At 44.5% G+C, this 13488-nt stretch overlaps 1 protein-coding gene across 2 annotated transcripts in view; it reads right to left on the bottom strand.

Annotated features, from left to right (window-relative positions):
* Positions 1 to 2156: 2156 nt before the first annotated feature.
* Positions 2157 to 13488, bottom strand: part of LOC104335570 (mothers against decapentaplegic homolog 4) — a 28147-nt gene continuing 16815 nt past the window's right edge. For both annotated transcript variants that reach the window (XM_075447243.1, XM_075447244.1), the window contains 5 exons: positions 12857 to 12907; positions 10554 to 10737; positions 9433 to 9601; positions 8054 to 8192; positions 2157 to 6869 (listed from right to left, as the gene is read on the bottom strand). In XM_075447243.1, coding sequence (XP_075303358.1) covers positions 6658 to 6869; positions 8054 to 8192; positions 9433 to 9601; positions 10554 to 10737; positions 12857 to 12907 — 755 coding nt within the window. In that variant the 3' untranslated portion in view covers positions 2157 to 6657. The remainder of the gene's footprint in view (positions 6870 to 8053; positions 8193 to 9432; positions 9602 to 10553; positions 10738 to 12856; positions 12908 to 13488) is intronic.

Genomic DNA, 13488 nt, shown 5'->3' with positions numbered 1-13488 from the left:
CCAAAACTTTGAAGAAAATCTCTGCACCTCCTTATCCCTATAGGACAGAGTCTTGGGTGTTGGGGATGCCCCAAGAAATCGGTCCTTTCCTTGCCTGGTCAGAGGAAAAGAGAGCCCCAGATGCATGCCGTGTGGTGCACTTCGGTTCTTCCTGCGTGACTAGGGGGAGGATATGAGGAGGTGGGACGGTGAACCCACCTTTAAGCTGGAAGGCTGTGTACGCGGACAGAGAGGGAAGACGGCTGTTAAAGGACCACCCAAGAACCCTGTCAGCGTAGCTGCTGTTGAGACACAAGAAGGCCATCGGCGATCTCCCAGACCCAGAAGAACTGAAATCGCTTCCCTTAATCCTGGTGAGGGGACTTCTGGTCTGCCACCACAAGGGTCAGACAGTGAATGTTCTGAACAGGAACAGAGGGTCCCTGCCTTCGGCCAGGAGGAGGAAAGGGATGACTGGGTGTACTGGACTGTGTGGATTGGATGGCCTGGTCCATCAGACCCACACAAGTACAAGGCTTTGGTAGACACTGTGTGCAGCGTCTGCTGATACCATTAGGGTAGAGGGGCACAGAACTCATCTGGATCTCTGGAGGGACATGGGGATGCCAAGAGCTGTCTGTACTGGAGGCTGAGGTGAGCTCGACAGGGGACAAGTGGAAAAAGCACCCCATCGTGACCGGCCCAGAGGCATGGATTCTTGGCATGGATTACCTCAGGAGAGGGTACTTCAAGGATCCAAAGGTACCAATGGGCATCTGGTGTGGCCACTGTGAACACAGAGAAGATCAAACAGCTCTCTACCTTGCCTGGCCTCTCAGAAGATCCTTTTGTTGTGGGATTGCAGCGAGTCAAAGAACAGCAGGTGCCAACTGCTGCCAAGACAGTGCACCCGTGGTGGTATCACACAAACCGAGACTCCTTGGCCCCCGTTCAGGAGTTGATTCATCAACTGGAGAGCCAAGGAGTCATCAGCAGGACTCGCTCACCTTTTAATAGCCCCATATGGCCAGCGCAAAAGTCTGGTGGAGGTTAATGGTAGACTACTATGGCCTGAACGAAGTGATGCCACCACTGAGTGCTGCTGTACCAGACATGCTAGAGCTCCAGTATGAACTGGAGTCCGACAGCCAAGTGGTGTGCTACAACTGACATTGCCAACGCACTTTTCTTGATGCCTTTGTCAGAAGAGTGCAGGCCACAGTTTGCTTTTACTTGGAAGGGTGTCCAATGTGCCTGGAATCGACTGCCCCAGGGGTGGAAACACAGCCCCACCATTTGCCATGGACTAATCCAGACTGCCCTGGAAAAGGGTGATGCCCCTGAACATCTACAGTACATCGATGACGTCATTGTGTGGGGCAATACAGCAGCAGCAGTTTTTGAAAATAACCCAAATCCTTCTGAAAACTGGTTTTGCTATTAAACAAAGTAAGGTCAAGGGACCTGCACAAGAGATCGCATTTATAGGAATAAAATGTCAAGATGGGAGTCACCAGATCCCAATGGATGTGATCACCAGCTGCTCTCAACCCATGAGTTTTTGCCTTTTCTCCTTCTGATTCTCCTCCCCATCCCACCAGGGAGGGGGAAGGAGTGCGAGAGTAGCTGCATGGTTCTTCTTGCAAATTGAGGCAAAACCACAAAGCCTACTGAGCTCCGCGAGACCTAGAGCATCGCGTCTCTCCTGCTTTATTCCCAGCTCCCACAACTGGCAGTGGTTGCTATTTTATTCATTTATTGGGAACAGTTTTACAGCCCGGTGACTGCAGGAGTGCATGGCATAGGGCTCCCGTGCACCTTTTAGCGCGAGATGGCCATTGCTCCCTGGCACCAACGGCTTGTGAACACCTTGCTCCGGTCTCTGGTCCTCGTTCCAAGACCATGTTAACTCTTCCACAACACTCAGTGTACGGCTGGAAGCTTTAAAGAAATAATTTCCACTGGCACAAACACCATGTTGGCCCCTGTGTGAGCTTGGTGCTGGCTGCACCCAAGGCACACGCAGGACCCTGAGATGAGGACACCCCAACATAGCAGTCCTGCCCTGAGAGCTCTCCTAGCCCCAGTGCAGCTCGAGATTGCGACCAGCAGCTCTGACAGCCAGCCAGACACAGGGTAAAAAGCTCTCCACTGGATGAAATAAAGAAGCCAAAGACTTGAATCTTTACCTTTTTTAATCAAAAACATACTCTGTTACAGAATTTCAGGAAAGTTAACTACAGTGTATTATCCACAAACTAGGTCTAATGAAAAACATACAGTAAGCTACAAAGGAACTACTGGGAATTCTGTTGACCGCTTATCAAAAGGCAATGGCTGAAAGAAATGCTTAACTAGGCTTTCGTGCTCCAAAAACCCCCTTCTACGGCGAGTTTTGGGTTACGAGGGCTTCGCAGCTCTCATTCCAGCTGAACCACAACTTAGTAGCGCTACCAAACTTCAGCAAAAAGACACAGGAAAAAGGTACTGGGAGCAAGAAAGCGCTAGGTGATCTCTTTTTGTGAGCTTGAAAGAACTGAAGTCCTATGAATTTAGGAGTGAAGTGTCACTCACAAGGCACAACAGCAGCCAGCAGCACCAAGACCTCTGGAAACTTTGAAAAAAGTTATGCTTTCCACCAGGTCTTGCCAAGTGAAACTTCCACAGCACTGAGAAGTCAAGTCAATTCTTGGAGACCTTGGCAGCATCCAAGCTCTGACTTGGCACGGTTGCGCCTCCCAGATCGTTATCAGAAAGACAGGAGAAGAGCATTTTGGGGTAGAAGCAACCAGCTCGGTGCTCGTGAAGAACACAAATGCCCTGCAATGGGCACCTTGCAAATCTCGGCCCCAAGAACAGCGCCGAGGTCCTCAAAGACCTGTTACCGGTCACGGAAACAGTGCTGCAAGAGTGGGACTGGATAAGACCATCGCTTTGAATGTTTTTTTTAAAACAAAAGTAACCAACTTCTCAAAAATTGTGTCCTTAGCAACACCCAACAACTAAGCATCTCGTGATTTTATGGAGCAGATGTTAAGTAGCATGGGGCCTGGCAGGAGAAGGGGAGGAGGAAAGAGGATTTCTTAAAGTCTGAATCCCACTTAGCAGAAGACCCATCTGGCTGTCTTTAATTGGTTGCATTAAAGAAGGAACCAGTGATCCCGGTCACTCTGTGTAGCAGAGTAAAAATGCAAATAGAGACAGCCCTTTCTAAAGCGCTTACTCCTCAAAGAAGAGATTAAAGATGTCTCAATGAAGACCACCATCACGATGTAAACAACATTCAAAGGACTCTGAGGCAGAACCCCCCCCCTCTGTTTGCTGGCACAGGAATTTTATCATGGTTCCTAGAACTGAGGCAGTCGTTCCTGAGCTATGCGGAGAGGACGTTCTTGTCTTTAGAAGTGTTGCAAGAAGGAAGATGGTCTCAAAGGTAAGGCACGGGAGTTGGACACAGGTTCAAGGACTACTGCAGACCTGGTTTGTGACCGGGGCAGACCGTTGTCCCCTTCGCACTTGAGGTCTCTCCCAGTAACGCAGCCAGAGTGCTTCGCAGGTCTTCGGCACGCTAAAGCCACTTGTGAAGCGATGCTGCAGCTGGGGAGCCAGCACCCGTGGCACACCACTGCCATCAAGCTCAGGAACGCAATGGAAGGAAGAACCGTTTCCAACCAGCACTGCTCAGCGGTTGTGGCTCCTTCCAAGGGATTCCCCTCAGAATTGTGTTTTGAAACCATTCCAGCAAAAAGGTTTCCTCTGCTACCTCTCTTTAAATGCCCTCACCTTCAAAATTAACATGGCTAAAGCCATCTAAACCTTCCGGTGCTAATCCCAGCTCTCCAGTACATGAAGTAACTACAAATTACTCCAGCACAATGCTTTTTTTGAGGAGCGCGTAACTGAGGGAGAGAAACACAGGGCTAATTACTTAATCGAAAGAACTGAGCAGACATGGGAACAGGAGCGCAAGACATTGCTAGCAGGAAAAAATACTTGTTGAATTCACTGAACTTGAGACATTTGGAGGTGAAGAGAGGCGATCCTGGCGTTCCTGACATCCCTGCCTACAGCACGTATGGGGATTGTCACAGCTGTCAAATAGCTGCAGCTCTCTTTTGAACCTCAGAAAAATGCAAGACTGCCAAAGGTTCAACATGCCGCTGCCGAAGGGTTTCCAAGCCATTATGCGCTGCCTTTTATGCCTTGTCGCAAGAGATTGAAGTACAAGAGTTGAGTTAAAGGCATATTAAAAACCGAGACTCCCTCTTTGCCCTCTAACAGTTATGATCACTAACTTGCCTGGTGGAGAAGACAAATGCCATCTGAGCAATTTTACTGCCTCATACAATGTTCAGACTTCTCCTACTGTGGAGCCTGTGATTTCTGGGTCCTGATAAAGTCATCTGATGTTGTTTTCTTGTTCTGTTCTGAATGGTTTTGGCCATCTAAATACTCCACTGCAGGTACCACCCACTGGAGGTAGAGACTTAGAGACTTGCAAAACATCTGCAAAGAGCCCCAGTCTCAACAGCTGAACTCTTCCATGCTGTAGTACAGCCAAGAACGCCAACGCCAACGGGTGGAAGCCACCTTCTACTGTTTTAGCAAAGTTTGGCACAACCAAAAGGGAAGGAACTGGTACAGAGCGTTCTCTGTGAACGTGCAGTCAGGCTTTTCATTTCTTCCCCCAAATCAAGTTTTCTGCTGTGGACCAGGCATAACTGAGCTGCTGGTTAGTAAGATTTGAAGATTGAGTCTGAAGCCTCTACTGAAAGTGTTCCTCAAGAATCTGAAGCAGCTTGCTTTTCAGATCGTTAGGAGAGAAAAGAAAACACTAGTTTTTCCAGACATCAAGATGTTGACACATACCGAGGGGGCGGGTGGTGGTGGGGAGTGATCTCGTTAGAAGTTAGTCTGCAGAAGGCCACGCTGTTAACGAAAACACAGAGAATTCCTCCATTTCTGGCCATCACTCCAAAGTCACCTGGCAGAGACAGTGACCACTGACTTCTCTCCTGAGAATTTCAGTGTATGGGGGAAGCAATACCTAAACACTGTGTGTCATAGCCCTCTACAGATTCCTGGAAGTATGCAAGAAACTTGGCAAAAAGCTGCCGAATCATCTCTTCCACGACTTCTACTTCTGTTCACTGCTACAACTGTGCTGCCAGGTCAGCTCAGTGCAGCATGGCAGCACTTGGAGGACTTCGGTTGGAGCCTGCTTGCTTCTGAGCCTGCTTAATTAAGCTCCAACTTCCTACACAAGTGCTGAAAAATCAGGAATTCCTGCTCCCTCTTCGTACCCCGTCCAACAGCCAAAAGAGATATCCTCAGGTCACACTTCTACAGAGAAGCAGTAGAAGTAAAAAACACTGGACTTGCTTCCTGGCCAGTTTATACCAACAAAAATTCCTGCTGCTACTGGCGGCTGCTGCTGGTCTTGCAAAGGAAAGTCATCCATCACTCAAGATCAATGGTTTCACGGTGCAGAATTACATAACAGAATCAAACTAAATTTATAAAAATCAGGGTTTTCATAATTTTATTTATGCTATTAACTAGAGAGAAAGCATACATATTGTATCTGTTGTACAGTCAATACATCTGCATTTTTGTCTACTATAAAGTCTCTATACAAAGTCATTGCCAATTGATACGGTCACTGATGGCACAGGGCTTAAAATAACCAAGAGGTATAAAAACAAGTTTGCCATCTTGCCCTGAGTGGAAATGGTGAACAGATACAAAAACCGGGTCCTAAATACTGATGTGATCTTCTACATGATTTCATGGTATATGCAAGTAAAAAGAGTCACCCCAACTGTTTAAAATACCTGCCAAGTTTTACTCGAGTAAAATCATAGAAGTCAGTAGTAGTTATGAAAATATGTTCCTGCCATTAGGTACTCATGATGCAATTTCAGTGGCAACTTTGCAGACTGGATATTTCATGTTCTCTTTAAATTGAGTGCCAGCACTGAAAGTATCCGTTTCCTTTAGTGTTTTAAAACTCATGTGTCTATATAAATAAAAAAATTCAAGATCTCTTTTTTAAAAACTAGTGAAGGAAAAGCCACATTTCTTTTCCTCGCTATTTTTCCTCAATGCCAACAACGTATGTCTCATCCCTCAGTTTTTGGCAGCTTCTACATTTTAGTCTGGAAAAAATCATAGTATGATAGTCAACAAAATAAAGAAGTCTTCTGTCAACTATTGTTCCCTAAAAAGAACATCACAAATCAGCTGGAATTTTAAAGTTGCTATAAGGTAAAGGTTTATAACTATTAGAAGGAATTTTCAGATATAAATATATATATAATATATATTCTGCATACAAAAGGCTCCTGTGAGGCTTATCACCAAGATGCCATGATAGAGCAGGAAAGTTTCAAAGGGAACAAACCCAATACTGTGAAGTCTCTGTAAGGCGTTTACCTTTCACTGTAAGCCCTGAGCCATGTATTATGACAATTAAGTTCTGAAAATAACTGAAATCCAAATTCTGCATGTTCAGTTTCTTTCTGCTAAGAGCAAGGCGGCAAACACATTTTTAAAACCCGGTTTTAGAAGATTAAGCAGAACAAAAGTAAAATATATCTTCAGGTTATAAACAGAATTGTATTTTACAATCCACCATCCTCACAATATAATGGCCCACAGCAGTGCAGCAGAGGGATCTCAGTCTAAAGGCTGTGGGTCTGCAATAGGCATGGTATGAAGTACTTCATCGAGAAGCTGGAGGGCACGGTGCAAGTGAATTTCAATCCAGCACGGTGTCTCTTTGATGCTCTGTCTCGGGTAATCAGGTCCCCAACCTTTTACAAAACTCATCCTGAGTATGCATAAGCGGCGAAGGTCATCTACGCCAATTCCAGCGGCAGCTGACAAACCTAAATAGGAGAGTGTCCACGTAAGTGTTCACAAACATGCTCTTTTATCATCTCTTTGTTTAGCCATTCCTGTTTGCTTGGCTCTTTCTTCGTGTACAGATCCCTCTCACCACAGCCAAGGCCAATCTGTATTTCTCTAGATCTCTGCTATAACACATGCAGCAATTATTTTGCATTTCTTCCAATTAATTTTTTTCTCATCTTTCTGCGATCTTGACAGGGTGTTGAACTATTAAAACTCCTTACAATCAAGCAGACATGATGAAACCTAATGTCTTCTGTGATACAATGCATGTAAACCTTAGGAAATATGGTAAAAAAATACCTTATTCTTGACATTTGCCAAACGCTGCATTTTCAGCATAAGAACTCAAGATCAATCACCTGCAGGAAGCTGGGCTCACAAACTACACTACCTGCTTACATCTAATAAAATAAAAAGACGAATAGAGCTGGCAAACTACAAATCACAAGTATGGCGAAGACAGAAGTTAAATACATCCCCCCAGCTGCCTTCAGCAATCTACAGGATGGCTGGAAAGAGCCACACGGCAATACAAGGAATCCCGAAAACACTACGGCACGTAAAGCAGCCTGAGACACGTAAGTACTCACACTTCTTTTAAAAGTACTTTGGTATAATTTCAAGGATCTAGAATTTAGCAACTAAGAACATTCTACCCCAGAATAACTTTAAAAAGAAAGAGAAAAACACCCTCACACTCTCTTCTTCCTCTTCTCAAGAATTTTTCATTTTTTTTCAAAACCTGGTCAAGGACTTTGTCGCTCAGTAGCCCCCCTTGTTTTGAGTAACATTTTTATGAGCCTAGAACTCAAAGACAATTTTTCAGGCTTGGGTCTAGCAGCAAAAAGTACCTCTGTTTAAAGTACCAGGGTTATGCTATCGGATTTTGTATGTAAATGTTTTCTGCTGTACTGCGTACCAAACATCCCCAGCAGACTACAGAGTGAAAACTGGTGTGTGGAGCAGGTACCAAGCGAATGAATGCAGAGCTACCACCATGCCAGGCCAGCCCCACCTCACCCCAATCCTGCCACCTCCTTCCCAGTTCACCGGCACTGTCACAGGGGCAGTGGGTGGGTGAGGATGCTGCTATGAGGGAGGGTCGTGGTTTTTGTTTTCAGGTAAGGAGCAAAGAAGACCAAGCAGTTAAGGTACTTACTAATGGCTGGGGCTATTCCACCTACTGATCCTGGTCCAGGGATGTTCCCGGCTACTGCTGCAGCTTGAGCAGCGGCGGCAGCTTGGGCAGTGGCAGCCTGCTGTTGCATCTGACGATGACACTGGCGTAAATCAAACACCTTTTAAAAAAAAGAAGTAATAAATATAAAACTATGTAGACTTACTGAAATCAATGAAAAAAGAAAACCCCTCAACTCCCATCCCCAACAATCTGGACCTCTCTGCTCTCCCAAAACACCTTCTACAGTCTCACCGTACACTTGCGTAAAAGCAAACCCTCCCTGACTGGTTTAATTTCTAACACAAATAATCCATTAAAGCTGACTCTGAGAGACTCTCCTCACACGGCATTACCACCGCTGGCAATACCAGAACCTGGTCGAGCTGAGCAGGCTAAAACAGTACGCTGTGCGGAACTGACTGTGGGATCAACGTCTGAAGCATGCCACAGGCTGCTCAAATCCCCACTTCTTAGTTAAATCCCAGGACTTCCAGAAAATAGGCATATAAATAAAAAGGGAAGCCAACAGGTGCTGCTTATCTTTGTCAGACTTTATTTTTTTACTGCTTTACTGAAATGTGTTAGCCTATTTAAAAGAAATACCAATAACTGATAGGCCTGAAGCTTCAGGTGCTAGGTTTCAGGTTGGTGGCGTTTTATACCTTTGTCATCAAGGCTTAGGATTAATGTGTGTAGGAACTCTGTTCTCACACTAGAAAGCTTGTACATACAGGCTGGTGGGGTTTCTTTCACCTTCATTACACAACCTGCTTGCAAAACTGAGGATTAAAAAAAATAAATTTCACTGTTTATCCCCAATTCTGATCTTTCACAAGTGTGACTTGTCCTAAATAAATTTTCAGCTCCAGCAGAGCCTTGTCCGAGTAAGAATCTCCTGAAAATAATTTGTTTCCATGCAACTTTCTGCGACCTCCTGATCACTTCTCATGTTTGTAACACTTTAACACACACTTTACACTTCTACTTTATTTATACATACTTTCAAAATGTTTCTTGTTTTGGAGAGAGAGTAAAGAAACAGATAACCTATGCTAAAAATTTTAGTAGCAGTTCATTTAAAACTCTGAGGCTAAAAATAGAAAAAGCTTGCTATTTTAGGACAAAATATAAAATCAGTTACTTTCGTAGTATCTAGATGATACTTTCAGTTTAGTGTCATTTTAAAAAAGTCACCTGAAGTGACCTGTCAAATGGAAATTATTAGATTTTTTGAAAGGATAACCAAAAGCAAAGTTACTTTTATTTCAGTGTCTCACAGCTTCCTGACCATTTACAGGAACCAAATGTACGCTATTTCCCCTCCACCCCGAGTTTTCACCTAGGAACATCAAACCAACCTTTATATATGCACTTGGGTAAATCTTGTGCACAGCATCCCCTGGTGCACGCCCTGCTTCTCTATCCAGGTAGTAACTCTGCACGAAGACCGCGTGGTCGCTCAGGCATCTGACCCACACGTCACCTTCGCCTTTGCACTCCAGCTGCACCCCTTTACCTATATGCAACCTTGAAAAAAAAAACAGTTCCAATGCATCTGTGTAGACATACTATAAATCAGACCTTTGCTAAATAAACCATAAACAATTCTCCAGCTCTCGGTCATCTCTGATATTTTAATTTACACTCCACTCATACAAGGACTAGAAATTGTAGATATTATCTTAGGTATAAGTTAGTATTTAGTTACACAAAATCTGTGAAGTAAAAAGCCATCTGTAATACCATGTAAAGACCTATGGCAAACCCAGAATGATATTCAAGCAGCAACTCGCTGACAACACAGAGCTGGGACACCAAACACATTCAGTTCCGTTCAGGAGAGTAAAATCCCACAAGTATTCTACTACAGAAAGGCACTCAAGTGCATACCCAAAGCCACCTGTTCATGCAGAACTGTACGTTTGTTCGGATCACATTACAGCGACCTGGCCATTTCGACTGTCATAATGCAACATTTCTGAAGACATGGAAACGTTTTCTTCCTTTTTTGTTTCAAAGAAAAAAAAAAAAAGTGGCAAGATTGCTTCGGTTCTCTAGGCTTCCACATCAAAGCCTAGCGCATGCATGGTGAGAATGAACGCAAATCCCACCAGCGCTCCATCACCCTTCATTTGCTCCTTTGACAAATCCATATACTGCAGCTATTCTCACATCACTCGGTGGAGTGGAGAGCTAATATTCAGCTCGCATACAGAATGGCACGAGTTGCTAATTTTATCCTTGAAGGCACAGCCTTTGAAAGCAATGAAAGGCAACGCGCTATCGCAAAGCACCGAAGGTCTTTGTCACACAGCTGACATTCTGAACATATTACAGTAGTGGCCTAGAAAGACAGACTCAACTCCGTTAAAAGAAACCTACCACGCTTGTCATTTCAAGAGGGAGGCGTACACTGAAGGCAAAACAAAATATTATCAAATACCACAGACAGCTGGAGCTTTTGGGATCTGCAGGATACCTTGCTCTCTCAATGGCTTCTGTTCTATGCACGTTGGAGAGCTGGCCCAGGCAAAACCGGTCTCCTCCAGAAGGATCCACGTATCCATCAACAGTCACAATGGGACAGCTTGAAGGGACCTTGAATGTTTCCCCAACTTGCACGTCCATTTCAAAATATGCGATTGAACACCAATATTCTGGAGCTGAAGAATACAGACAGTTAACCGACTGCAAGGCACAAACCACCCCTATAAACCGGTTCCAGACAATCACTTAAGCCTTCTGCAACGGCATTTGTCATTCAGAGTGCACATACACATAAGCAAGTTCAAACAGACAAAGACACGTCTGCTAGCACAGAAAAATACTACATACTACAACGAACACGGGCTTGCCATTTTTATTTGAGCACACATCAATGCTAGGGTTCTCTGTAGTTAAGATCTTGCAAGTCTTTGTACAGTTGATAATTCCAGTTAGATTTTGTAAACCATCTGCATTCCTGCACCTTGTGACTATAGCTTGACATTGTCCTCCTTTAACATAAAGAAGTAATACATATAAGTCTATTTATGGCTAGGCTGACAGAAACTAACTCTCAAACACATCCAGCTTAAGATGTAAGAGTAGCTACCACCTAGGTGAAGTCAGTTTTCTCTGTCCTCCCTGCAAAGCAAACCAGATTTGGAAAGCAGGGCAACAGGGGAAGAACATCAAAGATCACATACTGATCCTGTCTGCACACAAGAAAGTCAGGAACGGGATAAAACAAGGGAGTATTCAGTAAGGGAGCAGAACAAAACTGCATGTTTTAATAGCAAAGAGGTGCCTTTTAATTCCTACTATTTTACAAAGAAAAACAGGTTACAAAGGAAAGATGGTACTTGGAAGAAGCTACCATGTGAGGAAAGGAAACCCCGACTCCCTAGCGGACACTGCCGAAACCCAAACGCTCAAGCAAGCGAGGAAACCCGACGAAGCACCAAAGCGATTCTGTGCATGTGTATCTGTGGCCTGTGTGCCGCCGCGGCGCAGCCGGCTTGTCAAGCCTTCGCAGAGATTGCTGTGCGTGCTTTCAGCGTTAAGGAGTTTCTCTCTTCAGATACATTCAAACCTGAAGCTGCCGTAAGCTCGAGTCACTGGGGATTTCGGGGACTCATCCCCTTCGCTGACGGTAAGGGCCTATTTCCAGCAAAGGGTAATGCAGCTGGCTGGCGCTTATGCAGCTTGTTGGGTAGGGCAAAGAAAATCAGCATCACAGCGTACTCAATGTAGGGGAAGCAGAACAGCTAAAGTGACCGGACCCAAACACGGCAGTCTGATAAGCCACCAGGAGAGAGAGCTCTCCCAGCACCCTAAGCGGTATTCGCTCATTACAAACTGCAGCAGCCAACAGCACACCTACTTATCTTCAGGAACTGTTGTTCTGTTTTTATTAGAAAATAATCAACCAAGGTGCCTGAATTCCTTTAAGGTTTTTTTTTTATTTTCAAATCGTCCTGTCTCTGAGGACTGAATACAGTGAAGTCAATAGGGTGAAAAAGCCATACCAAATAATATGAAAAACAATTTACCTACAGTTAAGTTCAGCCAGCAATTACCAAGTTTTATTTCTGGTACTGATTTAGTCACTGGCCAGTGAATAAACGAGTAAAATTTTTCAGCTTTTCAACTATGCAGCTCTCCCTGTGCAGGCAACAGCTTTGCTGTTGTTAAAAACGGAATACTGCTTCGGACCTGCAACAGAGCTAGCCTGTACCACAAGACGAGTTTTGTTCTTTGGTGCCATGAACTGCCACTGTTAAAGAAGACTCTTGAAAAGACCAAGCCTGCATGCAAAGGTCCAAAGAGGAACTTTGGCATCAAATGCTACGAAAGGCAACAATTATCTTTCAGGGTATCTGGCTGTGATGACAGACCTCTAGATCATGGATCCAAGAGGGCTTCGGCATGACCTCAAGCCTGTGATGTTTCTATGCAGGCAAAAAGTACAACTTCAGGCACCCTGCAAAGTTTAGGATCGAGGACATTCAGAGTTCACCCATCTCCAGGGGTAGGCACCAGCTCAGCGTGGGTTTGAGGATTGCAATTTTTGACCTAGGCATCTAAACTCCATTCAGTTCACCGCCTATGTTACTTTCAAAACAGAGGCCTGAATGCAAACGAAGACATCACAAAACGGCTGCTGCTCTCCTTCTTTCTTCTCCTTTTGAACATTTATCTCACAAATCTCAGTGTACTTAACACACAAAAAAAATCAGACTCCAACCAGAAAGTTATTATCTTCCACAACATTAGCATTACGTGTTAGATTTTACTCACCAGGATGATTTGATATAGGAGGCTGGAATGCAAGTTCGTTGTGAACTGGCCCTTTAAAAGAAAACATGCAATTTGTTTTACATGAGGAAAAACAAGGTCTTCTTTCTTAACTTGTTTCCCTATGAAAAAAGACTTGTGAGTATGCCAGATGTTATAAATCCCAGTAATTTCTGAATCAGCTGGTCAAATCTGACAGGGAAGAAAAATGCCCACAGAAGAATTACACTCTCAGAGATTTCCTAAAAATTCAGAAGCCCAGTAGAGCAGAAAGCTCCATTAGTATCCCAGGAGGAAAGGCTGCATGCTGCTCAAGCCAGATCCAGCTCCAGGAGAGAGCAGAAAACAGATGCAGCATGGAGATGTAACAGCAACAGGACTTAGGCTTCACATCTGCCCCCCAAGTTGGGCAAGGAGAGAATCATTGTATAGAGGCATGCGATATAAATCGGTCAGACACCACATTTCATTAGTTTCATCAATCACAGAACAAGTCGCCCAGCACGCTGTGGGCTTGACCATAAGAAACACTTCCTGAAGACGGAAAAAAGCCCAAGAAAGCTCATTTTCTAAAGAAAAAAAATACTGAGTATAGTCCTGGTATTGGTCAGTTCATTCTCTCCACCTTTATAAGC

The sequence above is a fragment of the Opisthocomus hoazin genome, chromosome Z (assembly GCF_030867145.1).
Source record: "Opisthocomus hoazin isolate bOpiHoa1 chromosome Z, bOpiHoa1.hap1, whole genome shotgun sequence".
NCBI classification, from domain to species: Eukaryota; Metazoa; Chordata; class Aves; order Opisthocomiformes; family Opisthocomidae; genus Opisthocomus; species Opisthocomus hoazin.
The sequence above is the reverse complement of the archived record's forward strand: the minus strand, read 5'-3'. Positions and strand labels throughout refer to the sequence as shown.